Source organism: Macaca fascicularis, chromosome 1, assembly GCF_037993035.2.
Source record: "Macaca fascicularis isolate 582-1 chromosome 1, T2T-MFA8v1.1".
In the NCBI taxonomy this organism is placed as follows: domain Eukaryota; kingdom Metazoa; phylum Chordata; class Mammalia; order Primates; family Cercopithecidae; genus Macaca; species Macaca fascicularis.
This window is the reverse complement of record NC_088375.1, coordinates 104,092,605-104,117,437: the sequence shown is the minus strand read 5'-3', so window position 1 is coordinate 104,117,437 and position 24,833 is coordinate 104,092,605. Positions and strand designations below refer to the sequence as shown.

At 44.0% G+C, this 24,833-nt stretch overlaps 1 protein-coding gene across 26 annotated transcripts in view; it reads right to left on the bottom strand.

Moving 5' to 3' along the window:
* ARHGEF11 (Rho guanine nucleotide exchange factor 11) overlaps positions 1–24,833 on the bottom strand; it is a 110,174-nt gene that overhangs the window by 21,889 nt on the left and 63,452 nt on the right. For 15 of the 26 annotated variants that reach the window (XM_074040247.1, XM_005541373.5, XM_005541380.5 and 12 more), the window contains 15 exons: positions 22,264–22,313; positions 21,401–21,458; positions 20,367–20,545; positions 19,140–19,211; positions 13,841–13,960; positions 12,136–12,181; positions 11,420–11,496; positions 10,138–10,275; positions 5,690–5,764; positions 5,376–5,477; positions 4,162–4,260; positions 2,928–2,970; positions 1,542–1,638; positions 1,242–1,364; positions 292–315 (listed from right to left, as the gene is read on the bottom strand). In XM_074040247.1, the coding sequence (XP_073896348.1) occupies positions 292–315; positions 1,242–1,364; positions 1,542–1,638; positions 2,928–2,970; positions 4,162–4,260; positions 5,376–5,477; positions 5,690–5,764; positions 10,138–10,275; positions 11,420–11,496; positions 12,136–12,181; positions 13,841–13,960; positions 19,140–19,211; positions 20,367–20,545; positions 21,401–21,458; positions 22,264–22,302 (1,292 nt within the window). In that variant the 5' untranslated portion in view covers positions 22,303–22,313. The remainder of the gene's footprint in view (positions 1–291; positions 316–1,241; positions 1,365–1,541; positions 1,639–2,927; positions 2,971–4,161; positions 4,261–5,375; positions 5,478–5,689; positions 5,765–10,137; positions 10,276–11,419; positions 11,497–12,135; positions 12,182–13,840; positions 13,961–19,139; positions 19,212–20,366; positions 20,546–21,400; positions 21,459–22,263; positions 22,314–24,833) is intronic. The other 11 variants (XM_005541382.5, XM_074040207.1, XM_005541383.5 and 8 more) reach the window with 3 other exon arrangements.

Sequence of the window (24,833 nt, the reverse complement as noted above, 5' to 3'; positions counted from 1 at the left end):
AAGCTGTAGCCAGGCATGGCACTGTGAGGAGCAATGGCAGCTTGGCGTCTTCCCACTGAGGAACAGATCCACATCCCCAGGGGTGATCCCTAAGCATCAGGGGCGTGGGCCTCATGAACCCTATGTTATGGTCACATAGACACCTGAGAGCTAGACTTGCAGGAACCACAGTCCTACGTGGTTGTACAACATGAGGGACTCCCCTGTGATTGTCAGAAATGGAAAGCATAGTAGCTCATCCCCACTCCTTCCACCTTGAAAGCTGCAAATGCACATCATAGACTTGCTTACCTCCTATCTTCCTCATACTTGGACCTGGAATGAAAGAAAAAACAGATGACTCAGACTGCAAAGACAGAGGCTGGTCACCTGGTTAGAGGCTAGGAGGAGGGTAACTTTTTCCTAGATGAAAGGAGGGTTAGTGGGGGAAAAGGAGAGAAGTACGTTTGATGCACAAGTATTTGGTACATAGCAGGAACTCCATAAATATTTGCTGAGTTGAAATATCAGCCTTAGCAGAGACTGCATAGGTTTCATCTTCTTTGCTATTTTTACCCTGTCCTTGAAGTGCCCGGCTGTGCCTATGGATCTGACTTGTATGGAATGGCTTAACCAAGGTCACATAGCTACTTAGTAAGAAGCAGTATAAGGGAAAAAAATTACTTCTAAGCCTGAGGTGTCCCCACAAAGTCTGTGATACTGGGGCTTTCATCACAGGTGCCTACGACACTTTCGAAAATGGCGTTAGAAAAACGTAACAAAAGCAGCTGTGCCAGAAGCGCCTTAATATGTTGCGCTAGTTCAGTTTTCCGATGTGGATTAGTAAAAGACGTTTCAATTTCCCCTAAGCCAGTTCTAGCTGCCTCCTGAAGGAACTTTATCCACTGGGCACACACAGCACTGGCCTCACTCTCTGTGACAGATAAGATCTTAGAGGCAGGAAGGGAGAGAGGTCAGGAAGCGGGCCAGCAGGGGAAAGCAGAAAGCTTACCACATTCCTGGGGCCCATGGTCTGTCATAACCACCAAATGACTATCAGGAGCTGCAGGCTCTGCCACGCCCTTGAACACCTGCAGCCCTCAGCCTGACCAATGCAGCAGGAGGGCACGACTCCCCATCTTTCAGGGGCAGGAGAATCAGGCAAGAAGTGGAAGAGGGGGAGAGATTGAAAGAACAGACCCACAAAATATGTCAACCTGCTTGGGACGTTCAGTGGGGTGGGAGGAAGCTGAAAGACTCACAAAATATCTCCAAGGGCAGCCAGCTGCTTCTCAGCCACTTGGCGCTCTCGGAGAGGGTCCCCATCCAGGTCCAGCAGGTCATTTTCACCATACAGGCTGCCCAGCCCCAGAGTGCGCTTCGTTCTAAGCCAGATAAACACAGGGAAAGAAAGAAATATACACAAATACTCAACAGATGGATACCCAGAAAGAACGAGGCAAACATATAACAAGAGATATGTGCACGTCCCAGAGGGAAGGAGCCAAGGACAAGAGGCAGAGGTGCAAGGAGAGTGGTGGGAGGGCAGCTCCTGGGCCAACCTGTAGTCGTGGATCTGCTCTTGGATCTCAGGCATGGCTGCCTCTTGAGCTTCACAGAGAACACCACGGGCATCCTCGCTGTTCCGCAGGCGCGAGTCTGTAGTGGGAGACCAGAGAAAGCAGAGTGGGTAGGGTACTGGGGGTGGGGGAAGATCACTTCTGCTGAGCATCTCAAGGCATTTCAACTCCCTGTGACACTGGGAGGAAGGGCTGGCTTTCTGCCCTGTTAGCCTAAAGGGAGAGAAGGCCTGGACCTCTCAGGTCTTTCCTGAATTCAGGACTGGAATCCTGATATCCAAAGTACAAGGCAAGGACAAAAATATTTTCTGGATGTTCTGTGCTCCATTAAGAGAAGGACTAAAGCCCCTCTTACTGGATGGGTCTAAGTACCATCCTCTGACATCCAAGTGCAGATCTCTGAGAGGCTTGTTCCCCTCTACTGCTCCAGAAGCAGCTCAAGGCTAAAAGAGGCAAGCACTTCACATTCCATGAAACCTGAGCTCCCCAGTAGAAACTGAAAGATGTCTCTCCTCTAGTCCCCGCATCGAGCTCCACCCAGGCGAGGCTAAGTCCCTGAGAGTTGCGCTTTACTCTCACTCTGCTTTCGAGCAAGCTCTGTTCACCCTATGCCTGGGCTCTCCTCCCCGTCACACGTGCCCACAAATCATCTCTTTCTACATGCAGCTTCCAATTCCTGTCCTCTAAAAAACTGCCAGTGATTAGCTTCTCAGGCTGACATCACCTTAGACTGCCTCCCCTTAATTTTTCTACTGATGATTAGAAGGAGAAGGGAGCTGGGCACCATCGAGCCTGCCTGGTCCTCATTCTGGACTCGTTGCTGTTAGTATTAGGGAACTTACAAAAACAAAAATAAAACACCCTCCGCACCCCCCCTCAAAAAAAAAAAAAAAAAAAAACCAACAAGAAAAACCACTCTGGAGATTCCAACTCTGAAAGGAGGATGGAGTGAGGCCCTAGTTTCTGTATTTTTTGAGTTCCCCAAGGGATTCTTGATAACCAGCCTGGCTGAGGAATCCCTGATCAAGTCTGATTTCCTCTTTGTACAGATAAGCCAATGGAGAACCAGAGAGATCATGTAGAAGGCTGGCAGACATGAACCCAGGTCTCCTAACTCCAAGTCCAATGTCTTCCCACGACAAGCTCCTCCCCAGCAGAGTGAGTGCCCAGGTAGGGTCTGTCCCATATGCACCTGTCCATAAGCTACTGTGCAGTGTTCTGGAGCAACCGTCTCATGGGTCTTTTCCTCTATTAGAGGATGGTTGCCCAAGGACAGGAACTATGTCCCTTCTGTCCTCTGGAGTCTCCTGAGAGCTCAGGACAAGAAAGGCACCAAGAAGAGACTAACCGACCAATGAGCCAACTTACCAATTTCAGCCTGTAACATCTCAGGGATCTTGACTCTCAGAGGCTAAAAAACAGAAGTGTGGAGCAGAAGTGGTCAGGTCTGCACACTCCAGGGAGATCAACAGTGTGCCAGGTGAGGAGGGCTTGCCCATATGAACTTCTTGCCTTTCTGCCTACATCTGCCCTACCATTCTTCTCATTACTCCCCAACTGCACACCTGAATTCTAGGCTAGGGTTTCTGGGAAATGGAGTCTGAGGCTACACAGCAAGCTGGTACAATATTCTGAGGGCGGCACAGGCAGTTTTTTCACTCTTATTTCCAGGCCATGAGAGTGCATGGAATGGCATGTTGTCCAAAAAGTGGACCCGTGCTGACTTAGCAGCAAGGGAAAAGCCTTTATTGGGCTATTTGGTGGACTTTCCCTCCCCCTCACTCCCATGGGAAAGCTAGCCTTGTGTCACCCAGCCTTGCAGTTAGCATGGTGTTCTGGCTTTTGCTACACAAGTCCCTGACACCTGGATACTGGAGAGGTTCCATAACAACCAACAGAGAACAACTGGCAGCTCTAACCTCCCTACTCAAGACCCATTTAAGAGGGCAAATATAAAACTTTTAAGAAAAACCAATTTTCTCCAACCTCATTAACCCTACTAGCTTACTGCCAAAAGAATAAAGTCACCTTGGAATTAGTCTAGTTGACCAGATTAGAAAGTCTGGGATAGCAGTTGCCCTCTGCAGGCAGAGATGCTCTTGCCAGCGGGATCCCTGACACACCCCTGGGAACTCTGTCCCAATGCACAGGGTGCTGTCTACCCCAGACACTCTGGGGCCTCCCACCTCTGACTCCTGCCTTTGGGCAGTAATAGCAACTCAGACTGAGCTTCAGAAACCTCTTGCCTCACTGATCTAGACCATCTGATGTCTCTAGACCTCTGTTTCTTCAGCCTAGGGATGGGCAAAGCAGGGAGGGTTGCGGGGAACCAGGGCACTGAATCAGGGAGAATTTGGTACAATCTTTTCCTCTAAACATTCCAGGGAGAGGCAATGTGTATTCTATATGTGCAACAAAATAGGTACTGCGAGATTTTTTGAGAGTAGCACTAGGAACAGAATCCAGGGATATTAATCTCTCAGCCTAGATTTCTCTTTAAGAACCTGTGTCCGTGTGGCCTGAATGTTTTGCTTAATTTTCCCTGCCTCTGAGTAGTTCAAAGAATATAATAAAATTATAATCCAATCTATGACTGCCTTACCGCATTTTTCTCCAGGAAAATATTCCAGATGTCTTTCCCCAGGTTTCGGGAATCCTTGGGGCTTGTCTGCTGATAAACTTCTGCACACAGGTAAAAAAGCTAGAAGGAGAGATAACCGGGTTGGAGGAGTGGTTCTCCCCCAACAATGATTCTGCCCCCTAGGGGACATTTGGCCTTATCTGGAGACATTTTTAGTTGTCACAACAACTGGGCAAGTGTGGTGCTACTGGCATCTAGTGGGTATAGCCCAGTGATGCAGCCATATTTCCCCAAAGGCACAGAACAGTCTACCACAACAAAGAATTCTCCAGTTCAAAACAGTGCTGAGGTTGAGAAAGCCAGGGTCAAACTATTTCAGAAACCTGTGGCAAAATAATCCCCACCCCCTTTCCCACAGGCACATCTTCAACACTGATCACTCCTCAACTCTGTATCCTCTCCACACATGGTATTTCACTTGTGTCTCTGTGCTGGTTTATGTCTTGTTTCTTAAGGATTCATGTTTTATTTCTCTTTGTGGTGTGCCCTGTCTTTATTCAGGAATGCTTCTGGCCCTTGGACTTGCACACAGGTGTTCAATCAATACCTGTGGATGGTTGTTCATTCTGGCTTCTGATGGTGTCCCCAGAAAGACAAAACAGCAGCCCATGCCCCAGGTGAGAAGTTTATTCTGAAGAATACAACCGCAACCCCTCTCCTCCATCTCCCCTTCCTTTCTAAGCAGCTGAGCAGAATGAGGAAACTGGGAAGGCTGCTGGCTCTGAATACTGTCCCCGGTACTTTGTTCTCCATCCCCTCACATTCCTTCTTGTCATCACCTTCACACAGAACACCCTTTAAGCCTTGCCATCTGCAAGTTTTCTCACAGGGCCACTCTCTCAACTCCCTAGTTGGTCTGTATCTACCTTCAATTAAAAACCTCTAGGAAGAGCAACTTCTCCAAGATGATTTCCTGAACTGATCAAGAATGAGTTTTCCTGGCCTTGCTCTCTTGCTCCTCCCTAGGCAGCTGATGTAGTTAGTTAGCTGCATCATACAGTGAAAAATCCCCTCTGCATAGGTTTCATCTTCTTGGCTATTTGTCTCTGTCCCTGAAGTGCCTGACTGTGCCCATGGATCTGAATTGTAACAGCCAGAGAGCAGAAACAGAGGCTAGAGGTCCTCTCTGCCCAGCACCAGCAGGCCCTCAATCAAGACGGATGCTTCTGACTTACCAGTGGACTGGGGTCTGCCTGAGAGAAGATGTAACGTAGAAAAACCCCCAGGTGAGCTGGCCGAGACTTCAGTTTCTCCAGATCCTGGAATATGATGTCACTCTGGAAGGCAGAAGGATGAGCATGGTGGGAGGCCGGGCATAGCAGCACAGCAGGTTCCAGCTTAGCTCCCATATGATTCCCCGTCCTGGGTTCATAAAGGAGACTCCCCGCCCCAAGTTCCCTTCACAGCTGATGCTAGTCAAACTGCTTCTAGTCAAGAGCAGCTTGTGTGACAAAAAAATGATGAAAGGAGAAAACTAGGAAACCGTTACCTCGTTGTTGAAATAACCTGGGTCATAGTCTTCCTCTGGGCCAATAATTAAAGGCTTTGGGCTTTGATCTACACCCTGGGGGAGAGAGTCAAGTTGTAGAGATGAGAGGTTATAGAGGACAGAGGATTCAGCCACCTCAGTGAAGTTTGTTTAGTTGCAGCACAGCACTCACAAAGCCACCCGGGTCTGGTGAACGTTGGCATCTCACTCCCGCCCCCAAATCAGAGCACAGATGAAATGATTTCTCCACTTGCAGGAAGTCAACTGCTTCTGGGTGGGGCAGGGCAGATTCAGAGCAGCCTGGTCACATGACATATGAAGATGGGAAGTAGGAGAAAATGCTCTCTTCCTGTTTGCAAAGGTCTGGGGTGGGACTGTCAGTCAACAAAATAAGAGCCTATAGTTCCTGCTGGACTGCTGGGTTGGGTGCTTTGTTTTCCTTAACAGACTAAACAGCCACCCCTACCCCAAACACACATCCTCCAAACCCAGGGTCTACCACAGTGCTACTGAACAGTTATTCTGTGCCTAGTAAGTACTGGTGGCTAAACAATTATGGGAGAGCCTACTAGTAGATCTCTGCCTCTCTGAACAAATGGAGATGCGGCTGATCTTTCTCTAACACCATTTGCATTATTTTGCTTGCCCTCTCAAGAATCTGTGGTAGATCCCCATTACCTGCCTAAAATCCACATTTCTTAGTCTGGCTTTTCTTTCTTTCCCCCTTATACTAATTTAAATAAAAACCTAATCCTAATGGACATGCCATGGATTAGGTATGATGAGAGAGACTTCATATTGCATAAACTTCTCAGATGCTTCATTGTACAAGTTTTTCTCCTAAAGGTTCCTTGAGCTTTCAAAGCTTTTCTGCTAACTCTATTTCTCACTCAATTAGACCTCCTTCATTTCCAGTGATTCCCCAACAAGGTCTCTGCTTCTGGAACCCATTCAGCTTACATGTGCCTACTTTAACCCAGGCCTATGATACTCTCCTAACCCACTTTCTTAAGGGGCTTTTCCTGACAGTTCCTCTCTGATGATCCTCACCCCTTTTTGGTTTTCCTGGATATTTATGGCCTCTATGCCCAGAATGACTGAGTCACAGAACATGAGCGGCCCAAAAGGTATCTCAGAAACTAAAGTCTAACACTCATTTATAATTGAAAAAAGTGAGGCCCTGACAGACTGACTGGCGTGCTCACAGCTGCAGAATCAGGCCTGATGTGCTGTATTTGTATTTCCCAAACACATCCTGAGTATCCTCCTCTCCTAAATACCCTAGTCTCTGAACCTCTTGGGGTCTGAGAGCCCCAGGAGGTGGTGGGTGAGCAATTCTGGCTCTACTGAGCTCTCTGGTGAAACCTGAAAAGCACTAGGTTTTTTCTTGTTTATGGGGAGGATTTTTTTTTTTAAAGTCTTTACAAATACATATTCTTTCTGATTACAAAAGTAGAATATGCTTATTAAAAAGATCAAACACTATAGAACAACGTTTAACAGAAAGTGAGAGTTCCTTATGCATCCATTTCCCTGCTGCTGACAGTTTTATAGAAAGTATAGGTTTTCTTCCTATGCTGTTACTAACATTTATTATGATTAGGAAACTGGAATTATACTCTATTTGCTCTTAACACTTGAAAATAGCAACTTAGTTTCGAGAAGATGAAACAATTTCAAAGAGGAAAACAAGGGCTCCAAGACCACTGACCCCACACCTGCTTCTATGAGCCACCTGAAGGAAAGCCTTTCCTAGAACAGGATAGATGCCTGACCCCCTTAGCAACCTGAACTTGGTCCTTCAGTTCTACAAAGACAGGGTTATAGAGAGGGCAATAAAAGAGTGGTTAGGATAGGAAAGAGCTCTGTGTTGGGGCCCAGGAGAACTCAATTCTAGTTCTGATACCCTGCCAGTGACAAGGTTAGCCCTTGAACATTCCCTTAGACCACAGGAAGATTCCAATGGCCAACTTTTTTCCTGATTGTGAGAATTACATGAATTTTTTTGTAAAGATCTGGCACAGCAGCTGGTACATTAGGCATTTCAATACCCATCAGATCTCTTTCCCCTCCACATTGTAAGAATAACAAAACTTCATACAATGGGTAAAATTAGAGTATCATATGTTGTTGTCTTTTTAAAATCCTATTTTTTGTGAATTCGGCAGCCCAACCAGAATAAGTTCAGAGAGGCTTGCTCACATGTATTCTTCTTTTGCACAGTAGCTCTTGATTAGAATTTTCCTTTGATGCCTGCATAACTCTAGATTTATAAAAACTATGTTCACTTAGGCCACGATCCTCTTTTCTACAGATCACACTGTGAAACTTCAGCTTCAAGAAACTTAGGAGCTCTGGATAAGTCCTCCCCTACGATGCCACTCAGAAGACAATTTTGATTACTCCTATTCACTCATTCATTCACTACACATTATGAGGTGGCTACTATGTGCCAGGTTACCTACAGAGATAAAGCAAATAAAGGTGAGGTAAGCCACATAGGGAAATAACAGCAGAGCGATAAATGCTCTAAGAGAAACAAGATGCTGCTTGGAACTCTGAACTCCAAGGTGAGAGGACAAGTTTACTAAAACCACAACGCCACCAAAGAGAGCTCAGCGAGCAGGATTATCATTTGCTCTGTTTTCTTCATTGTACCATTTCTCCCCCTTTATCCAAATTACTTTAGAGACCCCATGTTCTGAAGACCTCCTCCTGGACTCAGTGATTAATAGGCTCCCAGAGTCAAAAGAACTCCAGAAAGTAGCTTTCAAACTTTCTGCTGACCATGACTTCTAATAAATATGTTTTCACTGCAACTCAGCACACACATATGTAATGAAAACAGAAGTTTCACAAAGTTATACTCTTATTACATATGATGAATTCTGATATTTTCTTTTCATGCTATTAGATTCTACCTCATTAAAACAGATGCTGCTCATGACCTTCAATATTGATATCATGACTCACCAAAAGATGACAACCCACAGTTTGAAAATACCACCTGTATAACTCCTGACACCAGTGCTTTCCAGTCTGGGAAGTGGAACTCAAAATGATTTTAAGTGAGATGATTTCTGTTGAGGGTCAAAATGATTTTAGGTGATATCTGGACATGGCATTAAATAATACTGGCTCAGATTGTTTAAGAAAATTAGTTTCTTTTCAGTTTTCATTCCATCCTTTTGATTCACCCAGGAAAAATTTCAGCCTGGTGCCTGCATAGCTTTAATACCTTTAACCAAGGCAGAATTGGCCTCAAGCTTAATTAAAGCCTTTGGCAAGCAACAGAACTGAGCTAGAGTTTATTTTTCAGGTTGTTTTAAATTTTGTCTCTACATTTTGAGTAAGTTACATCATGTAGTTTACAATTAAAAGGACACAAAGGGGTAAAGATAATAAAAAGTCTTCCATCCACTTCATCCTCAAGCCACCTAATTCCCCTCCTCAGAGGCAATAACCATGTTTCTTCAACATTCATCCAGAGATGTCTTAAGAAAGAGGCTCCTTTTCCTCTTTTTAATATAAATGGCAGCTTTCTTCTACACTGTTCTATATCTTTCTACGTAGAATTTAACAAACTTGGTTCTAAACTTACATTTAGGGTTACATTTACTCTGCATTTATAGTGTGTGATGCTGGTTTTCATTTAAGGTAATGACAGATTTCCTTAAGATTAATTTAAGTTTAAAGAACTGAGTTGGCTTAAAGAAAAATATTAAGTAACATTATACAGGTAGAACATTAAATATTTAGATGTCTAACGTTGTTAGACACGGTTAACAGTGTCTGAAAAACAACAGGCAATTCTCTGGCTCTCAAGTCCATTCCATTGCCAGACAGCCCAGCTTCTTTGCAAGCTGTTTGCATTAAGTCAAAACCCATCTTCCTGAAGTCTCTCCTGGATCTAGCTCTATCCTTGAGATCAGGGCCTTTCAAATCAGGTTTTGCAGAACCTTAGGGCTCCATGGAAGTGCCCTTGAGGGCAGGAGGAGGTTGATCGGTAAAGGTCCTAGGGGAGCTGAGCTTTGTTTTTTTTTTCTTTTCTATGTTAGGGTTCCAAATAATAAGATTTTGTTTGAGAAAAGGATTTTGCTAAGGAACGGGGAAACTGAAAATTAGCATCCTGGAGAAACACTGCCTAAACCTATTTCCTATTCTGTACAGACAGAAAGACCAGCTATCCACTCCTTAGCTGTTACTCTTTACAGATGCATTCACCTACTCTCCACATAGAAATGGAGCCAGCCTTACTTTTATATCTCTATTTATGCCATGTTCTCTTTCTTTACTGTTTGCTCTCTATGTAAGTGACTGTCTCAAAGTTTGGGTTGCTGAAGCAGGGGTTTAGTCTGATGATCCAAGACCATGTATTGGTAACACCCAGGCCTCCAAATCTCACTTCTGAGAAAAGGAAAACTGCAGGGTGACTCCGGATCACTCACCTGGTCACCGGTTGAGGGGACTGCTGCATCCGAGCCCTGCCGCCTGTGGTGCTGGGCCACCCTGGCCATGATCACAGGGGAGGTTCGAGGACTGTCTAACCCAGGGTCTGACAGTATTGAGTTCCGATTCATCAATGACTAGAGAAACGAAGAATTCTGTGAGCAGGAAGACCCTCAAGGCTCAGCTCTTTGGTGTTGGTGGTGATAACCATACTTAAACATCAGCTGAGAGAAGTGCAGTATTTACTCTGTGCCTGGCATTATACTAAGCCCTTCATTACATATTACCTCATTCGATTCTCACAGTAGCCCTTTGGGGTAGATACTATTATTCGTCCCATTTTCACATGAAGAAACTGAGACTCCAAGAGGTTATGAGACTTGCTAAGTCAGAGAGCTAGTCATGAAGTGTATCCTGGACTTAACCCAGGCAGCCTCAACCCACAGCACACACTCCTCATCACTAACTCCCTGGCCTTCCAGATAACGTCAACTGTAGATTCTTTAGGATCCCCGTCCCACTCTACTTCCTTGGTGACTTTCCCACATACTGATCCTTTCACATATATTTCATCATTTTCCCATGGACAGGGCAGTAAGAAAATAAAATTCCAATTGTTATCTAAAATTAGGTTTTTAACATGTTTTCAATCACATATTCACATATTTAATTACTCTGGCTAAGCAAATATTTTGCTAACTTCATTACTACTTCTTCCACTCATTCTTACTTTTAGATTGCAGTTTACAGTTTACATATGCAAACTGAGAACACCTGGAAGAGATAACCTTCGGGGTCAAAACCTGAAATTCTTTTTGTCATTCCAGAAAAGACAAGCTATTTGAGAAGAAAAAGATCCACAGCAAAAAACAGATTACCACTTCTGAGTAGGTTGGGTTCACTGTATTAATCTAAGATGATGTTATTCCTGGACAGGTGGAAATGTGTTTTGGTCAAGTCATTGTTTTAGCTTATTTTGTCTCTGCTCCCTCACTCTCAAAGGCTTGCCATAGTTCATGCCATGGCCCTCCTCTCCACCCTACTCTTTATATAACAGAGTTGACTATGATGAAATGAAAGCCAGATTTGATAGTCTTGCATGTTGGATGCATGTGAAATTTCTGCTTTGGAACCCAGAGCACAGTGATTATATCCTTGGAACTAGATGGATGGAAGAGGCACACAGAGTCCTCAGTGCGGCCGGTAGGCAGCAGAGCCTTGGGGCAAGGGAAGGGACCCCAAATGCAAGTTCTGAACGGGCCTTGCCCTGCTGGGACTCACCTCACTGAGGGAAGGAAAGCGTTCTGTCCCAGAGTCCAAGCCACTGTCCCCCTCTTGGGAATCCAGAGAGAGCCGGCCTGAGAAGAAAATAGTTTCTATAATACAGAAGGAGCTGTGGCCTGGGGGAAAGAGAGCCTTTATTCTGGGCAACTGTGCACAGGACAGGAAGGGGAAGCTGCCACCTTTTCTTTCACCAGTTTCCCTTCAGCTCTCTCATCCCATTACCCCTAGACTTGGACACTAAACAGTGTACCTCTCCTCTGCTCTCATCACATCTAGCTTTCATCTGTCTCTGCACCTGGGCACAGGCCATGTCACCTCCTGAAATAAGACTCCATAGCTCTCTCTCACAACTAGTTTTGCCCCTCAACTCCTTCCCAACCCTCTTCTGGTCACCACCCATTTCTTCTTACAACAAATATTTGCCGAATTCCTTAGTGCCAGGAGCTGTCAGGCAAGCTGCTGTCTGAACCATACTCATTCTGGTATTTTATTGGCCCTCATCTATCCCGGCTACTGGCTATACACTCATTTCTACTGCCTAAGTTGTATCCAGCTTCCCTGTGTATTTGTACTGCTTTCTCCCATTATTCTGTTTCTCAGAGGGCAGGCACTATATATTTTCTTTCCTGGAATCTGCCCCATGGGGAGGGTAAATAGATAAGAAACCTGGACTAGAGATATGCCAGAGAAAAAGGGGGTGATGGGGGACTTACCTTCTGATGGTCTCTGGCTGGTGTCACCATATAGTGGAAGTATGTCCTGAAACAGAAAGGCCCACAGGGTGGGCAAATTCTGTGAGCCTCTCCCCCTACGGTTTCCTTCCACCAATCAGTGCCTTATTTGCTTACAATTAGTGGCCTCTTCTGCTTCATTGCCTCAAAAATGCCCAGCTAGAAGAGATATTGCTTCATTTGTACAGTTTGAGGATGACAATGACCCCTAATGGTGGAAAGGGAGCTTTACCATTAGTGAAATTCTAAAAGCCAGCTTTATCTAATCACCCTGGACCTCAAAGCATCTATTGCCTTATTTGGATACAAGAAAGAACTTCTTAACCATCAAGAAGTATATTAAAAAAAAAAAACTCAAGCAGGTGACCGAGGGAAGATACAAAAGGTTTACCTTTGGAGGTCTTTGAGGAGGATGGACAGGCATTGGCCTGAGACTGACTGAGCTAGTGGGATGTGAAGGAAGCAATATTGATAGTGCTTTGCTGTTTACAAAGTACTTTACTAAGTCACATTTAATCTTTCAATGGCTCTAGCTTAGGCACATTACTCTCATGTTATAAATGAGGCAACAGAAGCTCAGAGATCTTAAGTAACTTGCCCAAGATACACAGCAGGTCAACCCTAAGGCCAGGGTTGGAGCTCAGACCTTCAGATTCCAAGCTTAGTTTCTCAGACTCATCACCTCATAGCACAACCAACAGTGCAGTGGCGGCAGCAAACATGTACAGCCCCTGTGTCAAAGGTATGCTTTAACTCTGAAAACACTGTTATCTCCATTTTATAAATGAGGAAGCTAAGGCTCCTATGGATTAATTAACTTGCCCAAGAGTCTTTAAGCTGATAAGAAGTGATGCTGGATTTGAATCCAGATGGTCTAAGTCCCCAACCTGAGCTCCTACCTATCAACCGTGTAATATGAGAAGTCCTTCAGAAAATGAAGCAGTTTAAATGTATTTGCCTGTGTTTCCCAAACTTTTTTGATCTGGATATCCTAAAAGCAAAAGTAGATCATCTTTAAATAATTCCTATTGGCTTTGGCAAATGTTATTGTTGGAGACCTTAAAGTTTCTGGAGAGTTACTTCTTATTTACCCAAAGAATTAAGGCCTGATGGAGAGCAGTAAGACACCAATAGCCAAGTCCCTGAAGAGAATGGATAAAGAACCATCTACTCTCTGGAGTTTTTCATAAAATGTGGTTATCTGCTGATACAGATCCATCTCAACCGACTGGGGGTCTTTTATGTAGGCTGACTTTAAAAAGTACTTGTATTTCTTTGAGAAGACTCATTACTTGATGATAGGTGGTGGGAAAGGATACCAGATGAAATACCAGGTAAAACCAGTATAGAAATATACACACATCCACTATGAGGAACTACTTAGAAGGGAAGGATAATTCAGAGACTAACACTGACAGTCTGTTTATTTCATATTTCTTTCTTTCCATTGCCCATGTTGTTGGAGGGCAAGAAATAGACTTTTTCTTTTTGTGGTATCCCAAGTGTCACTACAGTGTTCAGCCTCTCTGGTGCTGACCTTGGTTTCTTTGTAAAATACTGAACACTTACTAGTTCAGCCTCGAGGTCCTGGCATAACCCAAGAAGCCTTCTGTCCTTGCTTTTTCTCTCACTCTACCCCCAGTTCCACTGCATGTGCCCTTACTAGAGCTGTGCCTACATCACTCACCACTGAGCCACCAGTCTCCTGCTGGATCTTCAGCTGTAACTGAGTGACTCGCCGCCGGGCACCTTCGATCTGCTCTTCCAGTAGGCTGGCGGGGTTCCGGCTATAGACCTCACAGATACGCTGGGGATGGGTGAGGAGGAGAAGGGGGAGGGAAAAGGCAGAGGGGTGGTTAGTAGAGAATGGATGACTCACCAGTGGAGAGAATAGGCAGTTATCCCAAAACAAAGAGGATAGAGAAGAAGTCTCTGCCTCCGAGTAGATGCGTGCTATTTCAACATCAGTTAGGATCAGAAAAAGATGTACGTGATGAGGAAAAGAACACAGGAGACAATCACAGAAAGAGGACAAACACAAAGGCCTGTCCTAATCTGAGCCATTCTTCAAAGTCTGCCTTAAGTCCCACATCCCAAATGAGGCTGCCTTCAGCTACCACTCAAGTATGAAATATTAAAGTGACTGTCCAGACCAGAACATAAAAAAGTGCTGAAGAGGGAACTTACACACAATGAGAACCACAAGAAATGAGAGGAAGCAGTGTCGACTAGAACAGCCAATGCCTCTGCCAGTCCCACCCTCAGGAAGCTCCTGGAGAGCAGGTACCATCCTAGCCACTTTCCTAGCACTCCTCAGGGCACACAGCAGGGGACAGCACAGGGGTGGAGGGCTTCACAGTTAGGGACACCTGGCTTTGAATTCTGGCACCTCCACTTACTAGCTGTATAGACTTGGGCAAGCTTGAATACATCCTCATCGATAAAATGGAGATGACAATACCCGCCTCATGGGACGGGTGTAATAGTGGAGTGAGATTATGTATATGAAGGGCTTAGCAGAATGTTTAGCGCAAAGTCAGACACCTGAATACATGGCAGCTATTAACATTTCATTACAAAAGGAGATGCTCCATAAAGCTTGGTTAAATAAAGACATTGGGTTCACATATTACCTAGGCTCATCTGGGGCTTCACTGCTACCTGACAACCATCTTACAAATTCCCCATATTTAATATTTCATCTTCTCCATGCCCATCCAACTCCAACCCTTCCCTAGCCTTGGCAGATAATACCATCTGGTAAAAACCTTCTCAACTGTAGTCCATTTCAAAACATCTTCAGCCATCTTTTCTTCCTGGCTCAGAAGAGAAACTAAGTCTAAATCTTTTAAAAAGTTAATCCCTCTGACTGCTTTGGGCTCTTCTTGGGCACTGTTTACATATCTTCAAAGTCTCCTTTTTACCAATGGCTCCTTCTCTCCGTCCTACAAAATGTTCAAGTTTCCTGATTTAAAACAAAAACAAACCACCACAACAAAACTTTTTCAATTATTTCTGATGATTCTTCAAGCCACTGCCCCATTTGTTTCCCCCTCTTTTCACAGCCAATTTTTTTTTTCTTTTTTTGTAAAGGGACATGAGCCTGTGGTTTTCTGATTTTATTTTATTTATTTATTTAAATAGACACAGGGGTTTGCTATGTTGCCCAGGGGTCTTGAACTCTTGGCCTAAAAGTTCCTCTGCTTTGGCCTCCCCAAGTGCTGGGATTACAGGTGTGAGCCACCATGCCCGGCCCACAGCCAAAAGTTTCAAAACATTAGTCTACAGCTAGGGCCCTGCACTTCTTTGCTTCTAGTCGCTCATCAACATATACAATCTAGTTTCCTCCCATTACTGCACAGGCTACTCTTCCAAAAATCAAATGTAATAGCAAGTGGTGTGATATTAGAGGTTGGTACCGTGTGCTGTAGAAGCACATATGTCCCAAAAGTCCATCCTCAGCTCTCTCCTCTCTGACTGGTACTCTGGGTGATCTCTTTCAGTCATCCAGTCCCCAGTTTCAACTACCACCTTCATACTGAGGATATCCAAATCTCTATTTCAACCCAGGCTTTTCTCCTAAGTTCAGCCCTGTTATCTCCATATGCCTGGTGGTTGGTTTTTATCTGAATGTCTCATGGGCACCTTACTAGTATACCCAAAGCTGATCTTCATTTCCTTCCCCTCAACTCTGCTCCTCTCCTCTGTCTCACTCTGTCACTGGTATCACCTGATCTACCCAGACACACAAACTTGGAGCCATCTTTTATTCCTTCTTCTCCTTCACCAGTGGATGAGTTCTGCTGATTGGCCCTCTGACAAGTCTCCCATTGCTATCCTCTCCTTTTTGTTCGTACTCCTATCGTTCTTGTTAAATCTGTCATTATTGCTTATCTACTGCAATAGCCTCCTAGATGGTTTCCTTACATTTAACACACTTCTCCAAAGAACACTGGTTTGAAAATGTGATCAGTCCCCCACTCAAAATTCTTTGATTCATTCCCATAGACTTCAAAACAAATTCCAAGCTCCTCATGGTATTCAAGGCCAGTAACACCTTCCAGTCACAACACTCACTGCGTTTTTTTTCTTTTTGAGACAAGGGTCTTGCTCTGTCACTCAGGCTGGAGTGCAGTGGTGCAATTATAGGTTTGCAGCCTCGAACTCCTGGGCTTAAGTGGTCCTCCTACCTCAGCCTCCTAAGTAGCTAGGACTGCAGGCATGCACCACTATGCCTGGCTAATCTTTAAAATTTTTTTAGAGACATGGTCTGACTGTGTTGCCTGGGCTGGTGTTGAACTCATAGGCTCAAGTAATCTTCCCACTTTGGCTTCCCAAAGTGCTGAGATTACAGACATGAGCCACCACTCCTGGTCCCACTGCCATTTTCAATATTCTATTAACAGGATACTGAAACCAACTCAAGCACCACCTCATGAAGCCTTCTGATTACTGCATAAATAATTATGCTTTGTTTTGGGCTTCAAGAGCATTAAAATTTTTTTTTGTTATTGAGCTATAATTCACATGACATAAACGTCACCATTTTAAAGTGTACAACTTAGTGGTCTCTAGTATATTCACGGAGTTGTGCAGCCACCCCCACTATCTAATTCCAGAATATTTCCATAACTCCAAAAAGAAAGCTGGTACCTGTAAGCAGTCACCCAATTTCCCCTTCCTTCACCCTCTGGCAACCACTGATCTGCTTTCTGTCCATGAATCTGCATATTCTGGACACTCCATGTAAGTGGAATAATACGACCTGTAGATTTTTGTGTCTGACCTCTTTCACTTGGCATACTGTTTTCAGGGTTCTTCCATGTTGTAGCATTTATCAGTACTTCTTTCTTTTTTATGGCTGAGTAAAATCCCATTGTATGAACAGACTATATTTTGCTCATCTATTCATTAGCGGATGAACATTTGGGTTGTTTCTACTTTCTGGCTATTATTAATAATGCTGGTATGAATGTTCATGTACAAGTTTTTGTGTGAACCTATGTTCTCAATTCTCTTGGATATACACCTGGGAGTGGAATTGCTGGGTCATTTAGTATCACTGTGTTTCACGTTTTGAAGAACTGTCAAACTGTTTTCCAGAGTGCTTGCACTATTTTACACTCCCACCATCAGTGGCAGAATAGATTAGGATAGTGAATATGCAGACAAAACATAAACAAGTATTGTTTAGATTTCTCTACATCTCACAACGCTTGTTATTTTCCATTATTTTGGTTATTCTAATAGGTGAGAAGTGGTAGGTCATTGTCATTTTGATTAGCATCTCCCTGTGAATAACAATGTTGGGCATCTTCCCATGCTTATTGGCCATTTGTATGTCTGTCTTCTTTAGAGACTGTCTATTCAAATCCTTTGCAAGTTTTTAAATTGGGTTGTCTTTTTATTGTTGAGCTTTTAAGAGTCCTTTATATATTCTGGTATTAGACCCTTATCAGACACACGAATTGTAAGTATTTTTCCCCATTTCTTCTATGGGTTGTCTTTATTTTCTTGATAGAATGCTTTAACACACACAAGTTTTACATTTTGATGAAATCCATCTTTTTTTGGGGGGGGGGTTATGCTTTTGGTGTCATATCTAAGAAACCACTGCCCAATCCAAGGTCATGAAGATTTACTACTACCTAAAATTTTTTCTAAGAGTTTTACAGTTTTTAAAAATAGTCTTGGCTCTTACATTTAAGTCTTTGTCCACTTTGAGTTAAATTTTGTTTACTGTGTGAGGTAGGGGTCCAAATTCATTATCTGTATGTAGGTATCCAGTTGTCCCAGCACCATTTGTTGAAAAGACTATTCTTTCTCCATTGAATTGTCTTGGTACCTTTGTTGAAAATTAATTGACCATAGATGTATGGGTTAATTTCTGGAATCTGAATTCTATTCCATTGATCTACAGGTCTATCCTTGAACCAGTACCATACTGTCTTGATTACTCTGACATTTGCCAATATATAAATATAAGCACTTACCATAATATATTATATCTTCATTCATTCATCCATATCCTATGAAATCACTAACTCATTAAAGGAGAGGTTCACCTCTTGTTTATCTTTGTAACCATTCCAACACCCACCCCTAACATTACCCCCATCTACTGCTCCAACACACACACAGTACCTAGCATATAGCAAGGACTCAGTGCTTGTGAAATAAATACATGTATTTTCATATCTTTGTGCCTTTGACCTATGCTGTCTTTTCACTAGCATTCCCTCCCTCATCTCTTTTGCCTACTAAAGTATCAATCTTCAAGGCCCAGCTGAAATACTATCCTCTATGTGAAGCCCTTCCCAATGTTTCCCATTATTAATTATTTTTTCTCTTCTTTGTTCTCTTATTGTAAGCTCTTTGTTCCTCCCACTCTCCCTCCTACTGTAATCTGAATTTCCTCCATTGGATTTTAAACATGTTGAGGGCAAGAACCATCTAATCTTTTTTATTTCTATATAGCCTAGAAACTAAAACAATGTTTTATATATGGTGGCACTTACATGGATAACTATAATAGGAATCTGGTTATTCCACTCGAGCAAATTCATCTTCTTACTGTTCTCCATGCACATCACTTCCTAGGCCCAAAAACTCTTCATCCTTCACCCAAGTGCTCCCCACCTCTTTCAGTCTGGTCCAGCACTCACCTACCCAGCCCTTTCTTCCTTCTTTTCCTTCCCTTCCTTGGAAATGTCCCAGATAAACTCCACTGACGTTTTTTTTGTCTACATATTCACTATCTTAATCTATTACACATGGAGAATCCTACTCATTTTATTGGTGAAATTCTGCTTTAACAAATTCTACTGGCCAATGACAATTCTTTAGTGGTCTGGAAGTTTTATTTTTTGAGGTTTTACTGTGATAGGATATTGCCTGTAAATTAAGTTGTGTACATTGGCAGATTGCTCTGATAAAGTATCATTTCACTCAGGCAATGGCCAGTCTACCCCTGGCAGTGACCTTACCTGTAATTCTTTTTCTTCCTGCCTCAGCATATTCCTGAGGATCTGGGTGGCATGTTTTTGAACTTCAGGATCCTAGAGATGGAAAACATGGCAACATAAGAGTTAGGGACTAACTCAATAGCTTAACTCTCTTCTATCTGCTGATTCTTGGGCAAGGAAAGCTATGAGAGTACAGCCTGGATCATAAGTATGCTTTATTCAGTACCTTGATGGAATGCAGTAAACACAAAATCTTATTTCGAGTTTATGCCTCAATTTCTAGAAACCTTGGCTGTAATCACCTTTGGTATCAAGTTGCTCCCTAAAGTCTCCCAGGACTTTTGAGTTCAGTCTTCAATCCAACTGAAAAATCCTGTTCCCTATACTTGTCTGCATTTTGTCCCCCTTTAACTCTTCACATAGGTGTTTCTTGCTTCTAGAGTTCTCTTTCTACTTGTTTGTTTGTTTTTTCTTTGAGATGGGGTCTCACTCTGTCACCCAGGCTGCAGTGCATTGGCACAATCACGGCTTACTGCAACCTCTGCCTCCTGGGCTCAAACAACCCTCCTACCTCAGCCTCCTGAGTACCTGGGACCACACATGCATGCCACCATGTCTGGCTAATTTTTTGTATTTTTGGTAGAGACAGGGCTTTGCCATGTTGCCCAGGCTGGTCTCGAATTCCTGAGCTCAAGTGATCCTCCCTCCTCAGTCCCGCAAAGTGCTGGGATTACAGGCGTGAGCCACTGCACCTGGCCTCTACTTGTTTTTGTCCTTTTCTGATCCCTCCCTTTACTGAGGGGGCTCTATATTTTGCACCTCGAAGCAGGCTTTTTTCTCTAGAAAGCCTTTCCCCTACCCCTTAACTTTATACCAAACCCTGGTTAACACTGACTGGCAACGGTCTTGAACAGATGCATTCTGTCCCTGCCTGAAGTGTACACTCTCTCTCCGATGAGGAACACTTTTGGACGGCATCCTTAGAGCCTTCTACACATTTAGGAAACAAACAGTGTTACTGTGTGATAAAACCTCATATGCATTTGCATGGAAGGAGGACACTAAGGCATGGAACAACTGTTATTGTGCAGCCCTCATTTTTGTTCAACTCTTTCAATGGTCTTCCATGTGTCTTTTGGCTTGTCTCTGTGTACCACAGCCCCATTGGATTTAACCTGCTTTCCTCCCCAATGCGGAGCTTTTCAACAGGACATTAGGGTGAGCAAAGAAAGCCAGAAGGACTATTACCTGTAGAGGTTTGGGTCCCGTGATGCGTTGTGGAGGTGGCAGAGGTGGAGGAGGTGGTGGTTGGGGGATCACTGGCGTGATTCGGGGAGCTCCTGCTGGGAATGGGTCCTGCTGGAGCCCAGAGATGCCCACGGATGAAGGTGAAGAGCCCAGGAGGGTGAGTGCGACATAGGCGCCAGCTAGAGGGAAACAGAGAGAGATTTGCTCCAGGAGTGCTGTTCCGGAGAGACAGCCCAGCTATACAGGAGAGGGCTGTTCTCCCTTGTCCTGTCATTAAACTCATAATTCTGTAGATTAAGTTCTCCTCACTTTTAATGCCCCACCCATTCTCTAATCCCTGCCTTCATGCCTTGCATTGACCCAAGTATTGCTTCCTGCCCTTCCTTCATGCAGAGACCTCAACTAGAATTCCACTCATAAATATCTGGGAACACGCCCCACAGGCCGCCTCAGCAGCCCCGTTTCCCTCTCTATCTCACTAAAGTAAGTAGCCAGTGTCATGCTCCGAGCATACTGCCCACATGGCACAGACCAGGCACTCAGATTCTAGCCCTCTGCTCTCCCCAAACTCCCCACATTCTTCAATTCTCTCTTCAACATTTGTTGTTTCTATTTGAATATTTGTGCAGACTCAATTGTTGGGCCTTCCTGGCTATAAACAGATTATTGTTGCTTTTCCCTGCCAAATAGAAAACAAATGAGTAAGAATGCCCATCAGTGGCAGAGGCAATTGAAAGGTATTTGAGGGAGACCTGGTCTCAGTAGGAGTATGGTCTAAATGGGAGTGGCAAAGATGAATGTGGGTAAAAATGAAGATGTCTCATGAGAGCCTAGTACTGTCTCCACCTGAAATAACAGGGAATTGTGACCATTTAAGTGGATCACTCCATGTTAAGATTAAAGATGTGACTTCAGCTGCCTCACACATCTACAAAGGAAACCTCCTGGGATGGCAGGCCTGCCCTTTCCTCCCTGTTTCCTCCCTCTTGGACCATCTGCTCCCCTACTTTAGTTGTCACCTCTCTCCAACTCACATTTGATCAGCTTTACCACTTCCAGGTGTGAGCTATTGGTCACCATGGTGCCGTTGACCTGTTGGAGGGACAAACAGTATTGATTAATGGTGATGAACAGCTAGGGGATCCTTCTGTAAGTTCAAAATGCCACGTTTTTAGGAAGCCATTTTCCAATGCTCTTTAGCCACCTCTGGTCACTTGTTTACTCAAATCACACTATGAATTTGGTCTCCAGCTAGCCTATGAGTTTTCAAGAATAAAACCTCTTCATTCCTTAATTTGTTCATTCATTCACTTATTTTTGGTATACACTTTTCTAACCACTTGCCTCACACACATGTGAATGTCCACTCACCCAATGTGCTTCCTCCTTACAGAGGACTAAGAAGTCTCTGCATCTAGGATTTCCTTAATGCGTCCCACTATGTTGCCCAGGCTGGTCTTGAACACCATTCTGTCGAAGAAAGGTCTGAACGACCAGGGCAGGTTATAGTAGTTCAGAATGAGCAAGGACCCCAGGTTGGCATTATATGGAGGAAAGAATATCAACCTGAGAATCGAAGTCTTGGATCCTTCACTAGTTACTAACCCTCCCTCTTAATCTTATTTTGGTAATTTGTGAAATGAGAATAATAAAACTTGGTGTAGAAGTTTGGTTGCTTTAGAGTCAAGAAGGGCCTAAAATATGGAACACAGCTATCCTCCTCCTTACTCTCTCTTATGCTATACCACTATGCTCCCTCGCATGGCACCACTCCTCACTCAGTGGCTGCCTGGCAGTTGGTATTAAGATGAAAGTGTGCAGGATGGGCCAAGGCCAGGAGTGCCCTGCACATCTATTTCCACTGCTGGGAGTGGGAGTGCGTGTTGGGGTCACTCACTTTGATGATCCGGTCGCCCTCTTTCACACCGGCCTTCATGGCTGCACCTCCTGTAAGGAGAAGGCCTGGTCAGCACAGCCCAACAACCTCTTCCACTGAAGCTACACCAAGGTCCCTGTCAGATCACCTCTCCTCTGAAATTTCCTCTTATTTATCTGTGTCAAGTATCTCAAATTCTGGGTGTACTTCCTATTCTACTCCAGTGACACAAATACTCTAAAGCTAGAGTGAACTATATAAGGTCCCATCTCCTGCTCTTCCTTTCACCAAGATGCCAGACTTCTAATAGCCAGGCCAAGGCAGGAGCGAGGCAGGGCCAGGCTCTGGAAAGAGCACGTGTGCTTCACTCGAATGTGTCTGGATATGTTCCAAGGTCAAATCAGAGTTACTTTTTATTATCCAGGGGGGGAAATGAGTTTACTGTATGAAACATAATTGTTAAAATAATAATTAAGAGAAATACAGAGAAAAGGATTAAAACAAGAGTTTCCTAAGTCCTGAGAGGTTCATAAAGATATTCTGGGTGTTCACATCATTAAAGATAACTGTTTTATTTCTTAAAAAAAAACTGTTTTAAGCCATTTACAGTTTCTCTGCTCCTTTATTTTGTAGACAGAGTCTTGCCCTGTAGCCCAAGCTGGGGTGCAGAGGCATGATCTCAGCTCACTACAGACTGGATCTTCTGGGCTCAAGTGATCCTCCCAACTCAACCTTCCAAGTAGCTATGGGACTACAGGTGTGTGCCACCAGGCCTGACTACTTAAAAAAAAAAAATTTTTTTTTTTTTGGTAGAGATGAGGTCTCACTATGTTGCCCAGGCTGGTCTTGAACTCCTGGGCTCAAGTGATCCTCCTGCCTTGGGCTTCCCAAAGTGCTGGGATTATAGGCGTGAGCCTCCATACTCAGCCCAGTTTTTCCCTTTAAAATGGACCAAATTAAGAGCTTCTGATGGTGACTGACTGTGAGGTGCTCAAAAGAATATGCTCTTGACTTTTTCAACTTGTTATTCAACTGGAGGCTACAGTGGTTTTGACCACAATATGCTTTGTTTGTTTGTTTTGAGACAGTGTTTCACTCTGTCACCCAGGCTGGAGTGCAGCGGTGTGATTTTGGCTCACTGCAGCCTTGACCTCTCAGGCTAAGCGATCCTCCCACCTTGGCCTCCGAAGTAGCTGGGACTACAGGCATGTGCCAACACACCCGGCTAATTTTTGTATTTTTTGTAGAGACAAGGTTTCACCATATTGCCCAGGCTGGTCTTGAACTCGAGCTCAGGCAATCCTCCTGGCTTGGCCTCCCAAAGTGCTGGGATTACAGGCATGTGTCACCTCGCCCAGCCTCATAAGATAGTTTTAAATGACTTATATTCCTAGTTTAATTTACATCCAGGAAGCACAAAAAACACTAAAGCCAAAACAAGTTAATGAGAAGCATAAAAATTACATATTGTACATTTGCCCCAATGTGATCATTAAATCTGTAAGTTGCATTCCTCTGATGAAAACAAAACTCCCACAAAGCCCATCTAAATGTTTCTACTTTAAAAAGAAAAATACAGTGATGACTACATTCCAATTTGGCTTTTCAATACTGGGACTCAAGACTACCCTCATCTAAAGTGTGCTATTTATGGAAGAGGACTTGCAAATAGCTTAAAATTCCCTCTTATACATTCATTTAGAAACTAACATTAAAGAGAACAGAGCTATCTTGCCTGAATGTATGAAACACGTGAGGTGACTTCTAGTAACTTAGTGTTTAAAAAAAAAAAACTAAACTCTTCAGAGTAAAGGAACTTGAGAAGTTCTCAGACTTCAGCAAGCATGAGAATCACTGTGGGAATTTTTTGCCAGAAAGCAATTCAGTGTTTCCGAGGTCAGCCCCAAGAAAAAGGATTTCAATCATCTTGGGCTTAGGTGATTCTAATACAGGCAGAACACAGATTATACTTCGAGAAACAGTGAATTTAAAAAACCTAGTATGTATCTGGAAAAGATAACCGCTGCTTTATTACTCTTGTGACTTCAATGCCAATCCAAATGAAGTCTCTTCTACTCTCCTCCCCAACACACACACACACACACGCACGTATGCATGCACACACCACTCACACACACACACACGCACGTATGCATGCACACACCACTCACACACACACACACACGCACGTATGCATGCACACACCACTCACACACACACACACACACGCACGTATGCATGCACACACCACTCACACACACACACACACGCACGTATGCATGCACACACCACTCACACACACACACACACACGCACGTATGCATGCACACACCACTCACACACACACACACACACGCACGTATGCATGCACACACCACTCACACACACACACGCACGTATGCATGCACACACCACTCACACACACACACGCACGTATGCATGCACACACCACTCACACACACACACACGCACGTATGCATGCACACACCACTCACACACACACAGACTCTAGAACTCATATTCTCCTTGTAAGCCATCTTTTCCTTCTTTCCTCTCTGGGTCTGACTCTGCTCAGCCTAAGAAAAGGAAGA